Source organism: Tympanuchus pallidicinctus, unplaced genomic scaffold (assembly GCF_026119805.1).
Source record: "Tympanuchus pallidicinctus isolate F22 unplaced genomic scaffold, pur_lepc_1.0 scaffold63, whole genome shotgun sequence".
Classification (NCBI taxonomy): domain Eukaryota; kingdom Metazoa; phylum Chordata; class Aves; order Galliformes; family Phasianidae; genus Tympanuchus; species Tympanuchus pallidicinctus.
In genome coordinates this window covers 213,365-230,226 of record NW_026294784.1, presented here as the reverse complement: position 1 = coordinate 230,226, position 16,862 = coordinate 213,365, and the positions used below count along the sequence as shown (strand labels likewise).

At 69.4% G+C, this 16,862-nt stretch overlaps 5 protein-coding genes across 10 annotated transcripts; 1 reads left to right on the top strand and 4 right to left on the bottom strand.

The window, feature by feature from the left end:
• Positions 1-195: 195 nt before the first annotated feature.
• APOF (apolipoprotein F) lies at positions 196-1,282 on the bottom strand. The gene is given in 3 exon segments (XM_052665239.1): positions 196-1,067; positions 1,151-1,204; positions 1,206-1,282. Coding segments are annotated over 3 exon segments (936 nt in total). The 5' UTR covers positions 1,247-1,282; the 3' UTR covers positions 196-226.
• Positions 1,283-1,308: 26 nt separating this feature from the next.
• Positions 1,309-7,807, bottom strand: TIMELESS (timeless circadian regulator). Of its 3 annotated transcripts, none has more exons than XM_052665235.1 (28): positions 7,523-7,807; positions 7,297-7,450; positions 7,095-7,209; positions 6,944-7,006; positions 6,734-6,835; positions 6,492-6,647; positions 6,290-6,423; positions 6,126-6,213; positions 5,847-6,023; positions 5,543-5,760; positions 5,368-5,471; positions 4,978-5,147; positions 4,782-4,901; positions 4,566-4,717; positions 4,401-4,498; positions 4,202-4,328; positions 3,919-4,114; positions 3,676-3,827; positions 3,481-3,566; positions 3,299-3,431; positions 3,127-3,209; positions 2,898-3,040; positions 2,634-2,805; positions 2,469-2,537; positions 2,277-2,395; positions 1,960-2,204; positions 1,741-1,823; positions 1,309-1,660 (listed from the first exon to the last, which is right to left on the bottom strand). In XM_052665235.1, the coding sequence occupies exons 1-28, from the start codon at positions 7,617-7,619 to the stop codon at positions 1,545-1,547; spliced, it is 3,672 nt and encodes a 1,223-aa protein (XP_052521195.1). In that variant the 5' UTR covers positions 7,620-7,807; the 3' UTR covers positions 1,309-1,544. The 3 variants fall into 3 exon arrangements, with proteins under 3 accessions (XP_052521195.1, XP_052521197.1, XP_052521198.1); XM_052665237.1 differs by having other exon boundaries at positions 3,299-3,416; XM_052665238.1 differs by lacking the exons at positions 1,309-1,660; positions 1,741-1,823; positions 1,960-2,204 and having other exon boundaries at positions 2,286-2,395; positions 2,634-2,795.
• A 578-nt stretch (positions 7,808-8,385) lies between these two features.
• Positions 8,386-9,935, bottom strand: LOC128071964 (lens fiber major intrinsic protein). Its single transcript, XM_052665240.1, has 4 exons — positions 9,576-9,935; positions 9,169-9,333; positions 9,015-9,095; positions 8,386-8,579 (listed from the first exon to the last, which is right to left on the bottom strand). Exons 1-4 carry the CDS (start codon positions 9,933-9,935, stop codon positions 8,397-8,399), a joined length of 789 nt encoding a protein of 262 aa, XP_052521200.1. The 3' UTR covers positions 8,386-8,396.
• An 801-nt stretch (positions 9,936-10,736) lies between these two features.
• Positions 10,737-13,440, bottom strand: LOC128071965 (aquaporin-2-like). 4 transcript variants are annotated; one of them, XM_052665245.1, is made up of 5 exons: positions 12,474-13,440; positions 11,764-12,084; positions 11,545-11,697; positions 11,397-11,477; positions 10,737-11,044 (listed from the first exon to the last, which is right to left on the bottom strand). In XM_052665245.1, exons 1-5 carry the CDS (start codon positions 12,843-12,845, stop codon positions 10,826-10,828), a joined length of 1,146 nt encoding a protein of 381 aa, XP_052521205.1. In that variant the 5' UTR covers positions 12,846-13,440; the 3' UTR covers positions 10,737-10,825. The 4 variants fall into 4 exon arrangements, with proteins under 4 accessions (XP_052521205.1, XP_052521204.1, XP_052521203.1 ...); XM_052665244.1 differs by having other exon boundaries at positions 11,545-12,084; XM_052665243.1 differs by having other exon boundaries at positions 10,931-11,477.
• Positions 13,441-13,663: 223 nt separating this feature from the next.
• RBMS2 (RNA binding motif single stranded interacting protein 2) lies at positions 13,664-16,797 on the top strand. Its single transcript, XM_052665247.1, has 13 exons — positions 13,664-13,841; positions 14,039-14,190; positions 14,274-14,332; positions 14,928-15,019; positions 15,100-15,257; positions 15,359-15,438; positions 15,505-15,633; positions 15,713-15,758; positions 15,856-15,949; positions 16,040-16,087; positions 16,270-16,377; positions 16,452-16,526; positions 16,610-16,797. Exons 1-13 carry the CDS (start codon positions 13,773-13,775, stop codon positions 16,694-16,696), a joined length of 1,197 nt encoding a protein of 398 aa, XP_052521207.1. The 5' UTR covers positions 13,664-13,772; the 3' UTR covers positions 16,697-16,797.
• Positions 16,798-16,862: the final 65 nt, after the last annotated feature.

Genomic DNA, 16,862 nt, shown 5'->3' with positions numbered 1-16,862 from the left:
CAGGGGACGGAGAGTTGGGGGATGAGCCCGCAGAGTCGGAGCCGCGGGGCAGGGCCCGGGGGGCAGCGCCGTGGGGCAGAGTGCCGCCGTCCCCACGCCGGGCGCTGTCACCGCGCGCCCCGTCCAAGGCCGTCCCCGGGCCAAGGTCTCCGCGCCCTGGGGCGGCGCGGCCGCACCGACCGGGAAAGAGACATCGACAGGGACACGGGCGGGGACGCGCCTTTATTCACACCACGAGGACGGGGCCGCTGTGAGCGCTGGGCGCCGTCGGGGGTTCCCCGTCGGCGGTGAAGTACCCGTAGAGCGCGCGGACCCCCGCTTTGATGCCGGGCTGCAGCCCGAACCGGATGCCCACGGCCACGGGGCCGCCCCCGGTGAGCGCCGTCAGCGCCGCGTAGCCCAAATCCTCGGCCGCCTGCAGCGCCCGCTCGGACGCGAGCAGCTCGCAGCCCTGGAAGGCGAAGTAGAGGCCGCTGCCCAGGTTGTAGACGGCGTTGACGCCCGGCACCCACTCGAGCACCCCGTGCGCCTCGCGCTCCCCGGGCGGGCTGCACGCGTCGTCCTCCGCCTGCCGACGGCACCGGAACGTCCCGGTGCGGGTCTCGTTGCGGGGGAGAGCGCAGCGCCGCCGCAGTCGGGCCAGGCTGGAGAGCAGCGGCAGCGTGCGGTGCGCGGGGACGTCCCGCAGCCCCGCCAGACCCCGCAGGAGGGCGGTGGCCGCGGGGGGGCTCAGCTCCCGGTACAGCCCCCGCGCCGCCGCCTCCGCCTCCGCCTCGCACCCGGCCCCGTTCAGCGCCAGCGCCAACGAGGCGCGGGACGTGGCGCGGGGCAGCAGGGGGATGCGGGAGAAACCGGGGAGGGCGTCGGGGAGCAGCGCCCCGCACGGAACCCCCCGACCCCGCAGTGCCTGCAGGGGGGGAGCGACCTCCGCAAGCAGCCCCCGCACCGTCGCGGTCCCTCCGTCACCCCGCGGGGGCGCGGTGGTCGCGGTTTCCCCCCGGCCCTGGAGGAGGAGGAGGAGGAGGAGGAAGAGCAGAGCGTGGCCCATGGTGGCGGCTCGGGGGCACCTGCGAAGGTTTAGGGGGGGCGCAGCCGTCAGCCCACAGCTGCACCCCCACCCCTCCCCTCCCACCCCCAGCCCCCCGCTCACCGCTCGCAGTCACCGCTGTCCCCGCACCTCCGCCGCTGCGCTGCGCCCCCCCCTCCCCTCCACGGCCCCTTTATAACCGCCGCTATCAGCGGCCATTGCGACACACGGGGACAGAGCCCCGCACCGCCCCCCCGACAGCGCCGGGCACAGCCCAGAGACTTCGTGCATTGATTTATTTGGTGCCGTTCCCGATGTAAAACAGTGTCAGAAACAAACAAACAAACCCTAAATCCAAACCCCGGTGAAAAGGTAAAATGGGGACAAGGGAAGGAAAAGCACCGCGCCTTTAAAAAGAACTTAAAAACCCACAGAGAGCCCCCAAAACCGATAAACCTGTACAAAAAGCCCCAACAGCAGAGCGGGGGCATTGCAGGGACTGCTGTCCCGGGGAACCTCAATCTTCCTCCTCTTCCTCCTCCTCCAGAAGGCGGCAGACGCGTTTTCTTCTGCCCATGGGGTGGGGGTCCTCATCCTCCCCTGACGGGGGAGCCAGGGGGAGCAGCTCTGCCTCTACGGGAGCGGAAGGGGTCAGGGGAAGGGGCAGAAGGGAGGAAAAGCCCCCCCACAACCAGGGGAGGGGCTGCACCCACCCACGTCACCATCCTCATCCTCGCTGTCGAGCTGCCACCGCCGTTTGCTGCCTGATGGTGCGGGGATGGCGAGGGGCTCCTCGCTGTGGGGGTTTGTAGAGTCAGCAGAGCCCACGGGGGCACCGCGAGAACCCCGAGGCCACGGCCCCCACCCCGCCATGAGCGAGGACCTCACTCATGTGAGCGTTGTAGGGTCAGCACGTGGGACCCCAGCCTCACCTCTCTGAGTCCGACCCCAGCGGGGAGGGCAGCGGCTCTGCTGTGGGGCAGAGGGGCTCAGGGGAGGTTCCTGCACCCGTCACACTGCTCCCAGAGCCCCGGCCCACGCCTTCCCCTCCAGCGGGCTCCTGTGGTGCTGCTGGCAGCTCCTGGGGTGGCCCCTGAGGGCTCGGGGGGGTGACGGAGGCGGCCGCACGGCGCAGCTGCTGTGGGGTGAGGGCAGCAGGGATGCGCCAGAAGGACTCCTGGGGACAGAGGGGGGATGCTGTGGGCTGTGCCAGGAGCAATGGGGACAGAGATGGGGACAGGGGCATCACCTGCTCGTTGGCAGGGGGCCGCAGCCCCACCTCCCGCAGCAGAGCACGGAAGCCCCGGTCCTCCATGGCATCTTCGTTCTCCTCTGAGAGTGGCACCAACGGCACTGGGAAGGACATCCCTGGGGGGGGGGAAGCGCTGTCAGCCCGGCCCCTTCCCCATCCCCAGCCCTGTGCCCCCCCAGCCCCGCTCACCTTCTGTCTCACGGTCCCTCGCCGTCCTCCTCAGGCAGTTCTGCAGCCACCGCAGGGGCCCCTCCAGCCCTGGGGACGGCGGAGTCAGAGTGCAGCCCCACTGACCCAAAGGATTGGGGTCAAGCCTGAGGGGCGGTGGGGTCACATCCCCTTGCTCCCACCCACCTTCCTGCTGCAGGCGCTGCACCAGGGCCAGCCCCGTCCCCTCCTGGGGGTCCCAGGGCTCCTCCGTGGGGTCATCCTCTGCTTCACCTTCCTCCTCCTCCTCCTCTTCCTCCTCCTCGCTGTCCTCAGCAGAGCTGTTATGGGCTGACACCGCTGCAGCATCTGCCTCACCCTGCAGGGACCGTAACGCCTGGGTGCCTTGAGAGGAGGGGAAGGGGAACAGCACCCCTGGATTGGAGCCCCCCGGCCCCCCAACCCACGTACCGTCTGGGGGCCGCAGCTCTTCCTCCGGCGCTTCTTGTGCAGCTCCTTGCGCTCTGCCACCAACCCCATTGCCAGCAGCTTCTCCACCACCCGTGCCCGTGAGCGCCGTGCCGTCAGGTTCTTCATGATGTTCCCCAGGATGTCTGTGGGGGGGGGGTGTCAGTGTGGGTGGTCGGCAGGGTGTTGGACCCCCCCCCCCCCCACACCCTTCCCCTTGGAACCCGCTCACCATCCGATCCCCTGAACTCCTCAAAGAGCCGCTCCAGCTCCAGCTCCTGCTCCTCCGTCCACAGCACAATATTGGTGCCCTTCCTGGGGGGGGGAGGACACAACCCTGGGTGCCCACCTGGGCACACAGTGCTCCCCATCACGGGGGTCCCCACTTGGGGTCTCATCCCCACCTCGGCCGTGGGAAGTCCCTGGCGCTGCCCGCCAGCCCCATGCGCACCAACTGCTGCACCACCTGCCGCCGCGTGCGGCCAGGCAGCTCCGCCAGGATGGAGGCAATGATGTCCTGACCTGTGGGAGCGGGGGCTGCGAGAAGGGTCCATGCCACCCCCTGCCCCCCACGGCGCCCCCGTACCTTCTGCCTCCTTATACTTCCAGAACAGCTCCCGCAGCGCCTGCTCCTCCTGTGGGCTCCAGGCGGGGGTCCGACGTGCTCCAGCGCTGGGCAAAGGAGTGATGAGGGGAAGTCAGAGCTCTTCTCCCAGCCCACAGCCCTCTCCCCGTGCCCCCTGCCCCTCTCTCAGCCCCCCAGCCCCCCCGGCCCACTCACCCCTCCCCATCCCTCAGGGAGCTGTAGCCCTCACTCATCTCGCGCACAGCCGTAGCGTTCTTCCAGAAGAGCAGCTCCACGAACGCCTTCTTGTTGGTGGCTGCCAGCGCGAAGAACTTACCCAGGATATATTTGGCCAAGGCCACCAGCTCCTGGGGGTGGAACAGAGAGGTGAGGGCAGCAGGATTGCACCGGGCCGGAATCGGGGTGGGGGTGCAGGGGGGAGTTGGGGCTGCGCCTCACCTGCTGGGCGCCGGGGTCGCTGAGGAGGCGTTGGAAGAGGGTGAAGAGGGAGAGCTGGAAGAGCAGCGCCTCCATGCGCAGCTGGCGGGAGAGGCGGTGCAGCAGCCGTGCAGCACAGTGGTTGGTGCGGGCGCTGTTCTGTGCGTAGCCCCGCAGCAGCAGTGCGCAGGCACGGACCACAGGCACGCAGGCAAACCTGGAACCCCCCCCCCCCACATAATTGGTGACCAGCACCGCGCTGCCCTCCCTGCGCCCCCCGCCCCCTCTTGGAGGCTCTCCTCACCGCTTCAGGTAGTCCATGAAATTGAACTCCTTCTCTGACACCCGCACTGCCTCTTCCTCCTCCTCCTCTTCCTCCTCCTCTTCCTCGGGCTCCTCCGGCTCCTCAGCCTCGGGGGAGGGGGCGGGCCCTGTGGGGGGCAGCGTTAGGGGCCCAGAGCTCCCCCAGACCCCACTGCCACGGGACAGGGCCGCGCACTCACGGGGCAGCGCAGCAAAGCAGATCTCACGCAGCAGCTGCGTCTCCTCGGCGGGCTCCGCGCCGGGGGGGCCGAAAACATCCCCTTCAGGCCACACTTCCCTGTGTGGAGGGCAGAGGTTGGCACCGCACCCCCACATCCTGAGGGGTGGGATGGGGCTGGGGGTACCTGGCAGAGCGCAGCAGCCGCAGGGCCTGGGGGGCCCCCCCCTCCCGCAGGCACTCCTGGATGCGCAGCAGAGCCACCGCGCGCTGCTCCTCCACCGGGGTCTCCGAGGCAGCGTCAAAAGGCACCACGTCCTCAGGGAGCGGCACCGTGCCCTGGGGGGGTCACTGTGTCACCCAGCGCCCCACGGCCACCCCTCACAGCAGGGCCCGTCCCTACCTGCAGGCAGTCCTGGAGTTGTTGGGCCACCGCTGCCCACAGCTCCTCCAGCTCGGCTGCGCCCGGCGGCTGCGGCGCTGCAGAGGCACGGGGCTTCTTCTTCCTCCTCACACGTTTGCTCTGCATGACGAAGGAGGGGAGGAGGGTCAGGAGGGACCGCAGGGACCCACGCGGAGCCTTGGAGACCCCAGCCCACCTGCACCACGAGGCCGGAGCGGCCGCGGCAGAAGCGCTCCAGCATTTGCAGGAAGAGATGCGCCGTCTCCACCAGGTCCCGCAGGAAGGCACGAGGCTGCTTCGTCTCATCGAACTTCCGAAAGAGCGCGAGGAGCAGCTCCCGGTACTCCATCAGATAGAAGATGTGGTCTGGGGGGTGGCGGGGGGACAGGGGCAGTGTGGACAGACAGACGGATGCGTGAGTGGTTGGACAGGGGGACGGACAGATGGACGGCGAGAGATTGGCGCACGGACAAAGACGCGGATAGAGAGACACGAGGAAAGAGAGCCGTGCAGACGGACAGAGGCACGGACAGACGGACAGAGCCATGGATGATGAACGCACGGATGGACAAAGGGACGGACTCACTCTTGATGACCTGACTGCTGTCCCGCACCGCCGGCTCTGCGCTGCGGTCCATCTCCTGCACCGTGCGCAGCAGCTCCTGGTACGCCTTCAGGGCCAGGTGCATCCTGCAGGAGGGACGGGGTGCTCAGGCAGTGCTGGGGGGGCTTGGGGCCAAAGAGGAGGCTGCGACCCCCACCTGCGCGCCCAGGTGGCCGCCTCCTTCTTGTCCATCAGGGCCATCTCGTAGTAGTTGGTGAGGTGCTGCTCGATGAAGTGAAAGGCACGCACGCTCACCGTCTCCGACACCAGCTCAGCACGGAACCCCCGGCCACGGTTGAAGGCCATGAAGAAGGCGGTGGCCCACAGGTAGTACGTCTCATCGTGCTGCTGCGCCTTCTCCCGCAGCAATTGGTCCTGGGGGGCGCGCGGGGGAACTCAGCACCGGGGGGACCCCGGGTGGGGGCTGGCCTGAAGTGGGGGGGGACGACTCCCACCCTCACCTTGACCAGCAGCATCAGGCGGTTGTAGCAGTCCTCCAGGAAGTCCTGGCAGAAGCAGCTCAGGAAGAGCCGGACGTTGCGGGCGGAGCGCCGGGGGGGTCCCGGCTCAGGGGGGGCCCAGCGACGCCGCGGCACCCGGCGCGTCTCCTTGCCCAGGTCGTGGCTGTAGCTCTGCAGCTGGGGGGAGAGAGGAGAGCACGAGCTGTGCCCCCTCAGCACCACTGCGAGCCCCTCGACGCCGTTCCGAGCCCCCCCCGTGCTCCCCATCCCCATACTCACGTTGTGCAGCCCCTTATGGAAGACAACATCGTGCTCCCCGATGGCCTTCAGCCCCTGGATGACATAGGAACCGCGGAAACGGGAGTGTCTGGAGGGAGGAACGCACGAGATGAGCAATGCTGGCCCTACCACAGGGTTCTGCCCCCCTCCAGCGCCCTTCCCACCTGGACGGACGCTGCAGCGCCCGCGCTCTCTGCTCTGCTTGCTCCCGCTGCCGCAGGCTCTGCAGCTCCCGCGTCTCCTCCCCGCACTCGGCGCCTGCCCGCCCCTGACCCAGCGCTGCCAGCTGCTCCGGGCTCTGTGGGGCGGGGGGTTCAGCGCGGCCGGATGGGGGCCGGGGGTGGGCCCTGCACCCCCCACGCCCACCTGGTCACGGAACATGAGGGAGACGATCTCGAGGACGTGCAGAGCCCACTGCTGCTCAGCCGGCGTGCTGGCCAGGAACTTGAGCAGGTCGTCCATGCCACTGATGTGCAGAGCCCACAGCACGCGGTCGTGCACGCTGGCATCGCCATCCACACCCTGGGGGGCGGCACAGGGCGGGGGCAGCATGCAGGGCACCTTCCCGTGGGGATCCCTGGGTCTGTACCCCCCTCCCCTCCCATTACCTGCTCTGCAGCGGGGTCGGGGGGCACGTGCAGCACATTGCGCACCAGCAGCAGGATCCGCTCGATCAGCAGCGCGTCCTCCTCCTGCCTCTGCTCCCAGTCCTGCAGTGCACGGCTGTCAGAACTCCCACAGACCTCCCCAGACCCCAGCCCCATAGCTGCCCCCTGACCCTCAGCCGCATTGACCCCCCCCGGACCCCCAGCACCCACCAGCTGCAGCACTTCGTACAGCTTCTCGCTCAGCACCCCAAACACCTTCTCACTGGCGAACGCCTGCATAAAAAACCCTTGGTGAGCTCTGTGTGTCTGGGGGGGGTTTGAAGACCCCCCACCCGGAGTCACCCCGCGGCTGCACCCTCACCTCTTTGTACGCCTGCAGGTAGGACAGCACCTGCAGGAAGTGGTGCCGGGCGGTGGCGTCCGACGGCACTTTGCCAAAGCAGAGCAGCGCCGGCTGCGTCAGGTTCACCATCAGCCTACGGGGGGCAGTTGGGGGCGCTGGACTCGGGACCGCTGCCCACGTGGGAGCGCAGCCCCGCGCCGTCCCCGCAGCTGCCCGGTACCTGACGACGGCATCGAAAAGGCTCCGGTCCCGCGGGTACTGAACGAGCAGCGGCAGCAGATCGTTCTGCAGGATCTGCGCTGCTCCCAGCTGCTGCCGCACGTCGCGGCTCTCGTCCTCGTGCCGGAGGTACCGGATCAGATCCTTCACGCTCTCTGCGGGAGGGGCGCTCAGAACTCCGCATCCGCCCGGTTTCTTCCCCCTCCCCCCCATTCCCCGTGCCGTACCGAGGCAGTCGGGCTCGCGGTGGTACACGTCGCCCTCCAGGTAGCCCAGGGCGCTGCAGGTGGCCAGCAGCTCGCAGTTCATCATGTACCAGTCCATGCAGCGCGGGGCGGGCGCGGGGAGCCGGGCAAGACCCGGCGGGGCGGAGCGGCCCGACCCCGGTCCCGGGGCACCGGGCGGCTCTGAGGGTCCGGGCCGCGATCGCGATCCCGATCCCGATCCCGATCCCGGTACCGAAAGCCCCCAGCCCCGCACGCTCCCGCTGCCGTTACACAACCGGCCCAGTTCCCGCGGCTCCCGCCCCGCCCCGCCCCGCCCCTCCCGCCGTCCCCCGCCGGAGGCCTTAAAGCGGAAACTCCAGAACAGAGCCGGTCAGCTCCCCCCCTCCGCCCACCGCCCGCTACAAGCGGAGGCCACGCACCGCAGCACCCTTCTCCTCCCTCATCCCCCCTCGGGGCGCCCACTCCTACACCCCCGCTCTCCCCCCACCGAGCTGCTCCCCACTCCCCACCCCGCGATCACCTCGACGTTGCCCTTTTAAGAGCGGCTCAGGCTGCACGGTGGCCCCTCCCCCTGGGCGGGGCATCGCCTCGGGCGCGGGAAGGCGCCGCTCCGCGCTCCCCCCCCGCACGCGGTGCCCCCCGCCTCCCCTCCGCCCCCCCCCCGCCCTCCGAGAGCGGTTACCAAAATAAAGCGTAGGTTTAATTCACCGAACACGGAGCTCCCGCCGCGGCGGGGCGGGGCCGGCCGTCGGGTGCCGTTGGCCGCCGCGCTCCCGCCGCCCCGCACACACACGCACGCACCACACGCACCGCATCGGCGGCCCCGACACAGCAAAGGCGGCCCCGGGTTTGGGGCTGGGACTGGGGGGCGGCCCTACAGCCCCTGCGTCTTCAGCTCCAGCGGTTCCGCCGGCGGTTCGGGGGGCGGCGCGGCGGCGGGCGGCTCCCCCCGCAGCACGGCCAGGCGCTCCGCCATGCTGCGCGCCCGCGGACACAGCGCCAGCTCGTACAGCAGGGCCGCCAGCGCCGCGCCCAGCAGCGGACCCGCCCAGAACACCTGCGGGGGGCGGCGTGGGAGGGGGCGGCCAAGGGGTCCCACATCCGACCCCCCCCGACCCGATAGAGGGGCGGCCGCCACCCCCCCGTGCAGCCATCACTGAGCCCGAGGAGTGGGGCGATAAGGGATGCGACCCCCCGCGGCGGGGAACCCTCGGGGCTTCTGCAGCCGGCGGGGTTGTGGATGGGATGGGATGGAGAGGAATGGGACCGGGGTGGGCTGGGACGGGGGGGGGGGGTTGGGTTAGGCTGAAAAGGACCGGGGTCGGACTGGGATGCGCTGGGACGAGATTGGGACGGATCGGGTTGAGCTGAGGTGCACTGGGATGGGACTGGGATGGGATGGCAGCGGGTTGAGGCAGAGCGGGGTGGACTGGGGCAGGACGGGGATGGGCTGGAACGGACCGGGCCGGGCCACAGCGCCCTCCCCACTTACCCAGTGGTTGGCGAAGTTGCGGGTGATGACGGCGGGGGCAAAGGAGCGCGCAGGGTTCATGCCAGCACCAGTGTACGGGATCTGCGGGGAAGGAGGGGGCGGTGGGTGCCGGGTGCCCCCCCCCCGTCCCGCGGAGCTGCCACCCCCCCCTTACCCCGAAGAGGTGGCCGAGGGTGAGGGAGAAGCCAACGGGCAGCGCCGCAGAGCCAGGGCGCCCGTCATGGCGGTCGTCGAAGCTGGCGAAGACGCAGAGGATGAACTGAGCCGTCAGCAGCAGCTCCACCACCGTGCCCTGGCCCGGGCCCACGCTGGGGTGCAGCTGTGGGGGAGAGGGGCTCAGCGCCGGCTCCCAGCCTCCCAGACCTCGGCTGCCCAATTCCCCATCAACCCATCACACCTTCTCCCCTCTCCCCAAGTCCCTATTTCCCTTCGGCCACCCCCGCGAGTCCCAGACGCCCCCAGCCCACCCGCTTCCCCCCACCGCAGCCCCCTGTTCTCTCCTCCCCCTCCTCCAAGCCCCCCATTCTGCCCCCGGAGCCCCCACCCCCCCGCCCCGCTCACCGCACTGAGGCCCAGCGTGCCGCGCACGGCGGCCGGTGTCACCCCATAGAGGATGCCGGCCCCCGCCAGGGCACCCAGCAGCTGAGCCAGCAGGTAGCCCAGGGCGCGGGGCAGGGAGAGCTGCGAGGCCAGCAGGAAGGCCAGCGTGACGGCCGGGTTGATGTGCCCGCCGCTGACGTGCCCCAGCGCCTGCACCAGGGTGGCTTGGGCCAGCCCGAAGGCCAAGGCGGACCCCAGGACCCCGTGGGGGCCCGGGGCCCAGCGCAGCGAAGCCCCCAGCCCCAGCAGGGTGTAGAGGAGGCTGCCCAGGAACTCGGCCAGGATGGCCCTCCAGAAGGAGGACGAGCGCAGCTCCCGCATGGCCCGGCCCCGCTGCGGCCCCGCTCCCCTCCCGGGGGCCGCCCGCACCCACCTTTATAAGCCCCCCCCCAGCCGGCCCCGGGGGTGGGACCCCACCACCGCCACCCCCCCTTAACTGCTTCGCTGCCCGGGATGTGGGGTGGGCGAGGTGCTGTGCGGGACCCCGGTGCCCCCCTCAGGTGTGGTTCCACCGCCCCGACAGAGTGGGGACCCCCCAGAGCTGCGTCCCCCACCCTTGGGGATGCCGGCTGGGGGGTGGCTCTGACCCATAGGCACCCTCTATAGGGCCCAGGGTCAACAACATACTTGGGGCTGTGGGCAACACTGTGACACCCCTCCGCCCCCCAGCCAGCATCTGGGGGGCACTATGGGAGGGCAGCACTGGGAGCCAGCCTGCCCCAACCCCACACATCGTGGGGGCTGCAGGTGCCCCATGCCCAGCCCCACATCACAGGGGTGCAGGTGCCCCCCCGGGGGCTGCCGCTGCTCCCCCCCACCCCCCCGCCTGGCTCTGGTGCATTCAGGCTGGCTTAGCAGGCACTAAGCCCCCGGCCGGGGGGGGATTAGGGCCGAGCGCGGCCATTGGCGCCCGCAGGAATCTGCCGGGGCTGCAGAGGCTCCGACAAAAGGCTTTGCTGCGCTCAGCGCCCACACAAGGCAGGAGCAGCCCCCCAGCCCCCACCGCGGGGCCAACGGGGGGTACGGCATGGGGGGAGTGCAAGGAGAGGCCCTGCAGTGACCCCGTGCACTCAGACCCCCCCCCCCCCCATCCCACAGCACCACTCCATGCTCATCTCTGGTCCAAAGCCGCCTTTAATCCCCACGGGGAAGAAGATGCTTTGAGGGGGGGGGAGAAGGCGGCAAGAGTGCAGAGCCCCCCGGTTCTCCCATCAGGCCGTGCCCTGGCCCTGGGAGGCCGGGGGGGTACGAGCAGCACTGAGGGGGGCAGTGGAAGGTGAGGAGGGGGAAGGGCTGGTGGTCTCCACCAGTGCCACGTCCCGGCAGGTGAGGCAGGCACACAGCTTCTCCCGGGAGGCACCAGGGCTGAAGATGAACTCGTAGCAGAGCCCAGCCAGCACGGCACCCAGCACCGGTCCCAGCCAGTACACCTGGGGGAGGTCAGTGGGAGCAGTAGGAGCAGGGATACCCAGGGTGGCACAGGGGTCAGGGGCTGCCAGGGGATGCGGGGCCCACAAGAGGGATGGAGACTGACCAGGGGGAGCTGCTCCAGGGGTGAGGAGGGAACCACGTTTGGGATGGAGCAGGAGGGCCAAAGGATGGGGGGGGGGGGGACCTGTGCTGTGATGGGGGACCGGGAGGAGCCCATCTGGGGATGCCGTGAGGGTGACTCAGGGGGAGTGACTGAAGGGGGGGGCAGGGACTGCTGTCCTGGGGGAGGATGGGACGGGAGCCCATCCCCACAGTGGGTTTTCTGGGGGAACCAGCAGTTCTGTGACTCACCCAGTGATTGTCCCAGATGCCGGTGACGACGGCAGGCCCCAGTGAGCGGGCCGGGTTCATGCTGCCCCCCGAGAACGGCCCCTGGGGGAGCAGGTCAGGACTGGCCGGGCCAGGGGGCCACAGACGGGGGGCACTGGGGGGTCCTTACCGCAGCCAGAGCTCCAGCAACGATGGCACAGCCCAGGGCCAGCCCGGTGGGGGCAGCCGCGTGGTCGGTGGAGGCAAAGACGGTGAGCGCCAGCTGGAAGGTGGCAAAGGTCTCCCAGCACAACGCCTGCCCCGCTGTCCCTGCCGCACTCACCTGCGGGCACAGCAGAGCCTCAGCACCCACCGGCACCGGGAGGGGCACCGGGACGGGGAGGCTCACCCTGCTGACCATTGCGCTGTCATCCGGCAGCGCCAGGCGTGCAGCCGTGGCAGCCAGCACAGCCCCGGCACATTGCGCCAGCAGCGCTGCAGCCCCACGCAGGGCACCCAGTTTGTGGGTGCAGAGCAGCGCCAGGGTGAGCGCTGGGTTGGTCTGGGGCGCTCCGAGGGTGCAGCTCAGTGTCGCAGCCGCCAGCCCCCCGGCCAGGGCTGGCACCAGGGGGCTGGGGGCAGCTGAGGCTCCCAGGACCACCCCAGTAAAGATGAGCGTTGCCACAGCCTCGGCCAACACCTCCCGCCAGAAGCGCCCGCTGTGCAGCTCCTGTGGGCACGAAGGGGAAGTCATGACGACGGGGTGCCATGGGGTGTCACGCTGATGAGACCCTTCAACAATTTGGCACCGAAACGATGGGGTGTCAGTGATGACAGATGGGGGCTGCCATGGTAACTGATGCCTCAGCAACCACGGTGACAAAGGGCGTCTTGGCAACAGGGCACCTTGGCAATGGGGTCACCATGGCAACTGCAGCAGCGCAGGAACGGAGCTCCCCTCTAGGGGCACACAGGGAGCCCCCCAGCAGGGCTCAGGGCCGGGACCACAGGCTACGAGGGCCACGAGCCTCAATCCCCTGGTAGGGACGGACCCCAGGGCCTCACAGCCAGGGCTTGGGGGTGGGGGGGGCTGGGGTCACGCAGCTCGCGAGGTCTTACCTCCCCTATGGCCATGGTGCAGCTGCAGGACCAAGGCAAGCACAGAGGATGCCTGTGGCAGGGGCGCCTCCCAGCCCCTGGTCCTGCCAACCCTCCTCGATTTGGGGAGGGTGCCTGCACCCAGGGCATCCCCAAAACACACGAGGGGTCTGCCAGCAGGGCACAGCCGTGGCAGGAGCTGCAGGGGCTTGAAATTGGGCTCGGGCACCCCAGGATGCTGTGGGTGCCATGGCAACAAGCAGGGGCACTTTGGGGTGTTGCCACGACAACCAACACGAGGTGCTCAGGTGGGAGATGAAAGGCAGAGATGAAAGGAGGGAATGCAGAGATGAAAGGGGGGGGGGGGCAGCAGATGAGGCCAGCCCTGCTCATGCTGCAGTGCCAGGGATGCCCAGTTCTGCAGGCAGCAGGAGAGGACAGGAGGGGCCGTGGAATTGGAGCTGCCCCCAGCCCTGCTGCAGTGGGGGGGGGGGGGGGCCGGGCCCCACGTCCCTGCCAGCTCAGCAGCCCCACACATGGCGTGAGTCAGCGGGTCGCTGCCCAGGGCCTGGCTCAGCACAGCCCCGAGGCCGCCCCGAAAGAGCCAGAACAATCCCAGCACAAAGAGCCTGGATGGGGACGGCCGCCCTGACACGCAGCCCTGCCCCCAGGCCGTGGGGGGGGACGGACGGCACGCTGCGGTTCCACGGCCCGCAGGGGCCCTCTGTGGGGCACGGGTCAGGCCGCACATCCTACCTCAGCCCCACAGGAGACCCCAAGGGTTCCTGGGACCCGTTACCCTGCCCTATGACCCCTGCTGAGGACCCTCTCCTGCCCCACAGACTCCTCCCGGCGCCCCCCACCCCACGGAGGCCCCGCTGCCCCCAAACCCGCTCCTTCCTTCTGGGCCCGAAGGAGAACCGCGCGAGGCGCCAAGATGGCGGCCCCCCGCCCGCCTTCAGCCAGAGTCACGCGGTGGGGGTGGGAGGTGCCAAGATGGCGGAGAGACACGTGACCGACAGCTCCAAAATGGCTGCGCCCATGGATACGGTGCGACCGCCTCCGCTGTGGCGGTAATGGCGGCGGGGGGCGGAGCTTTGCGGTCTTAAAGGGACCGCGCCCTGCTTATAGGCCGCGGCCGTTGCAGGTCCCGGTTACCGGACTCCCCGAGCGTGGGGTTGTGTCCCCAGAAATCCCCTTAAGGAGCGGAGCGGGCCGCTCCCCGAGCCCTTCACTGCTAGGCCGCAGCCGCCTGCCGGGGCCCGCCCCGGATCCCGCGTCACGTCAGGCGGAGCCGCCCGCCCCGCCGCGCGCTCCGGGATGCTGCTCTCGGTGCCGCCGCCGCGCCCGGGCCTGGCCGCCTTCGCCTGCAGTAAGGGCGGAAAGAAGGTAAGTGGGGCGGGGGGGAGACGAGGCCTAGGTCGCCCTTCTCTCCGGGCCCGCCGCGCCAGGCCTCACCGCCCGCCCCTTCGGGCCTCTCTCCGGGCGGGCGGCGGGGCCCGGTGGGTCGCGGCCGGAGTGGGAGTCGGCCCCGACCTGCGCTGGGCCTCGGTGACACCGACCGTCCTCCCCTCCACCGCCCCCAGCAGCCCTATGTGCCGCCGTCGCAGCCCATGGGCCCCCCCAGCCCCAGCCCGTCTTCCGGGGGGGCGGGCGAACAGCTGAGCAAAACCAATCTGTACATCCGGGGGCTGCACCCCGGGACCACCGACCAGGACCTGGTGAAGCTGTGTCAGCCGTGAGTGGGGCCTTGGGGGGCTTCGATAAGGGGGCGGGGGGCAGTTTGGAATCCCCCTCCCACATACTTGATTCCTTGTGCAGTTATGGGAAGATCGTCTCCACCAAAGCCATCCTGGACAAGACGACCAATAAGTGCAAAGGTGGGGTGGAATTGGGGCCTGGGGGTCCATCTTTCTGTATTCAGGGTACAAAGGGGGAAAGAGGGTAATGGTTTGGGGGTCCTTTTTACCGTGTTTAGAGGAAAGCGGGAGGGGTCCAGGTTTTGGGGTCTGATGGAAGTGGGGCGTGGGGGGTGGAAATCAGCGAGTTGGGGTCGTTTTAACTGTGCTAAAGGCAAGGGAGCTCGGAGGTATCAGGGGTTTGAGGTCCCTGTTGCTGTATTTAGGGTCTGGGAGGAGGAGGGGATCAGAGTCTCGGGGTCCCTTTCACTACGTTTAGGGTCTCAGGGGAAAAGAAGAGTGTCAGGGTTTTGTGTCCCATTCGCTGTGCGTAGAGACTAAGGGGAAAATGGAGTGCTGGGTTTTATGGCCTAAGGGGAGGGGATTAGAGAGAGCTGTGGGGTCGCTTCCAGTGTATTTAGGGACGAAGACGAGGAAGGATGGTTTGCATTTTGGGGCCTTTTTGCTGCACTTACTGTCCAAGGAGGAGGTGGGGGTGTTGAGGTTTGGGGGTCTGAGTGGTAGGGGTGGGATTGGAGGCTTGGGGGTCTCTCTCACTCTGTCCCTCCTCCCCAAGGCTATGGCTTCGTGGACTTCGACAGCCCCACGGCAGCGCAGAAGGCAGTGACGGCTCTCAAGGCCAGCGGGGTGCAGGCACAGATGGCCAAGGTAAGGCCCGATGGGGGGCACCCCAACATCCAGACCCACCCCAGCGGGCGTCCCTGCTGCCCCCTGATCCCTCCCCACAGCAACAGGAGCAGGACCCCACCAACCTCTACATCTCCAACCTGCCGCTGGGGGTGGACGAGCAGGAGCTGGAGGCGCTGCTGAAGCCCTTTGGGCAGGTTGTGTCCACCCGCATCCTGCGGGACCCCCACGGGGCCAGCCGTGGCGTGGGCTTCGCACGGTACGGGGCTGCGTGGGGCTGGGGGCGGGCGAACAGCGAGGGGCTGCAGAGGCCCTGGGGGCACCCAGAAGGGCCCCTCCAGCCGTTCTCCCACCCACCAGGATGGAGTCCACGGAGAAGTGCGAGGCTGTCATCACCCACTTTAACGGGAAATACATCAAGACCCCCCCAGGGGTGCCAGGTGGGCTTGGGGTGCGGGGACGGGGGGCTGGGCGCTGGCTGGTGATACTGACAGTCCTCCCCGCAGCCCCCCCGGACCCCCTGCTCTGCAAGTTTGCAGATGGAGGGCAGAAGAAACGGCAGAGCCAGGGCAAGTTTGTGCCCAATGGGAGAGCCTGGGCTCGGGACAGCGACGCGGGTAAATGGGGGTCTGAGAGTGGGATGGGGGCACAGCGAGGGGCCGCTTCTTGGGGGCAGCACTGTGGGGCAGCTCTGAGCCCTCTGTCCCTTCCTAGGGCACCGTGACCTTGGCCTACGACCTGCCACGGCGCTGCAGAACGGGTGAGCGTCCCACAGCCCCCATGGTTGTGGTGGGAGGGGAGGGAAGGGGAGGGGAGATGGATGCAGCCTCCATCCATAACTGCCTCCACCCCCACAGGTTCTACCCCGCACCTTACGGCCTGGCCCCCAACAGGATGATTGCACCCACCGCCCTGGCTCCCTACCTGCCCTCACCTGTCTCCTCCTACCAGGTACATGGGAGCACGGGCTGGGGGTTCCTGCAGGATGGGGGTCCCTGCTGCAGGCTGGCTGCAGCCCCCCGCCCGCTGGTTGCCCTGCAGGTCCACAGCCCCACCTGGATGCACCAGTCCTACCTCGTGCAGCCCACGGTGAGCGCAGCAGGAGGCCACGTGGTCAGAGCCCCCACCCATTTCTATACACCCCACACCCCCGGCCCGAACATCCCAGCCCCACATCCCCCTGCTGTTCCAACCCCCCGTGTCCCCCTGCCCCACGGCCCCGCTCCCCCCACCCCTCCTGTCCCCCGCCCCTTGCTGATGGAACCATGCAGGGCACAGTGCTGGCCCCCGCCGTGGACCACGCCGTCCCCCTCCAGCCCTCAGTGGTGGCCCCCCTGGCCCAGCAGCTCGGCCACCTCTCCCTGGGCAGCGCCGGCACGGTAAGGACCCCCCCGGCTGCGACCCCCCCCCACTGCCCCCTCCCCAGCCCCCCTGATTCCTCCTCCCCCCCCAGTACGTGCCCGCTGCTGCCCTGCCTGGAGCCTTCCTCCCACCGTACCCCCCCGTGCCGCCCGCGGTGCCACTGGAGGTGAGTGCTGGGGGCACAGGCGGGGGGGGGGAGGCCCTGCAGTGCTGCAGGGGGGTCCCAGCCTCTTCCCAACTGCCCCACAGGACGGCGGCGCTGCACCCACCCACGGCCACGGCCCCGTGGAGTCGCCCTCTGAGCCCGGCGCCTTCCCCTACCCCTACCCCAAGTAGCAGCGGGGGGGGGGGGGGGCCGGCACCGAGGGACCCCCACCACTGCTGCCCGCCTTGTGCCCTGCCTCTGCTCCTCCTCCTCCTCCTCAGCAAGGTGGGGGTGGGGAGGAGGGGCTCACGCTTTTGGGGGGAGGAGGAGGGGGGGGGTTGTGAAGTGCCGGGGGTC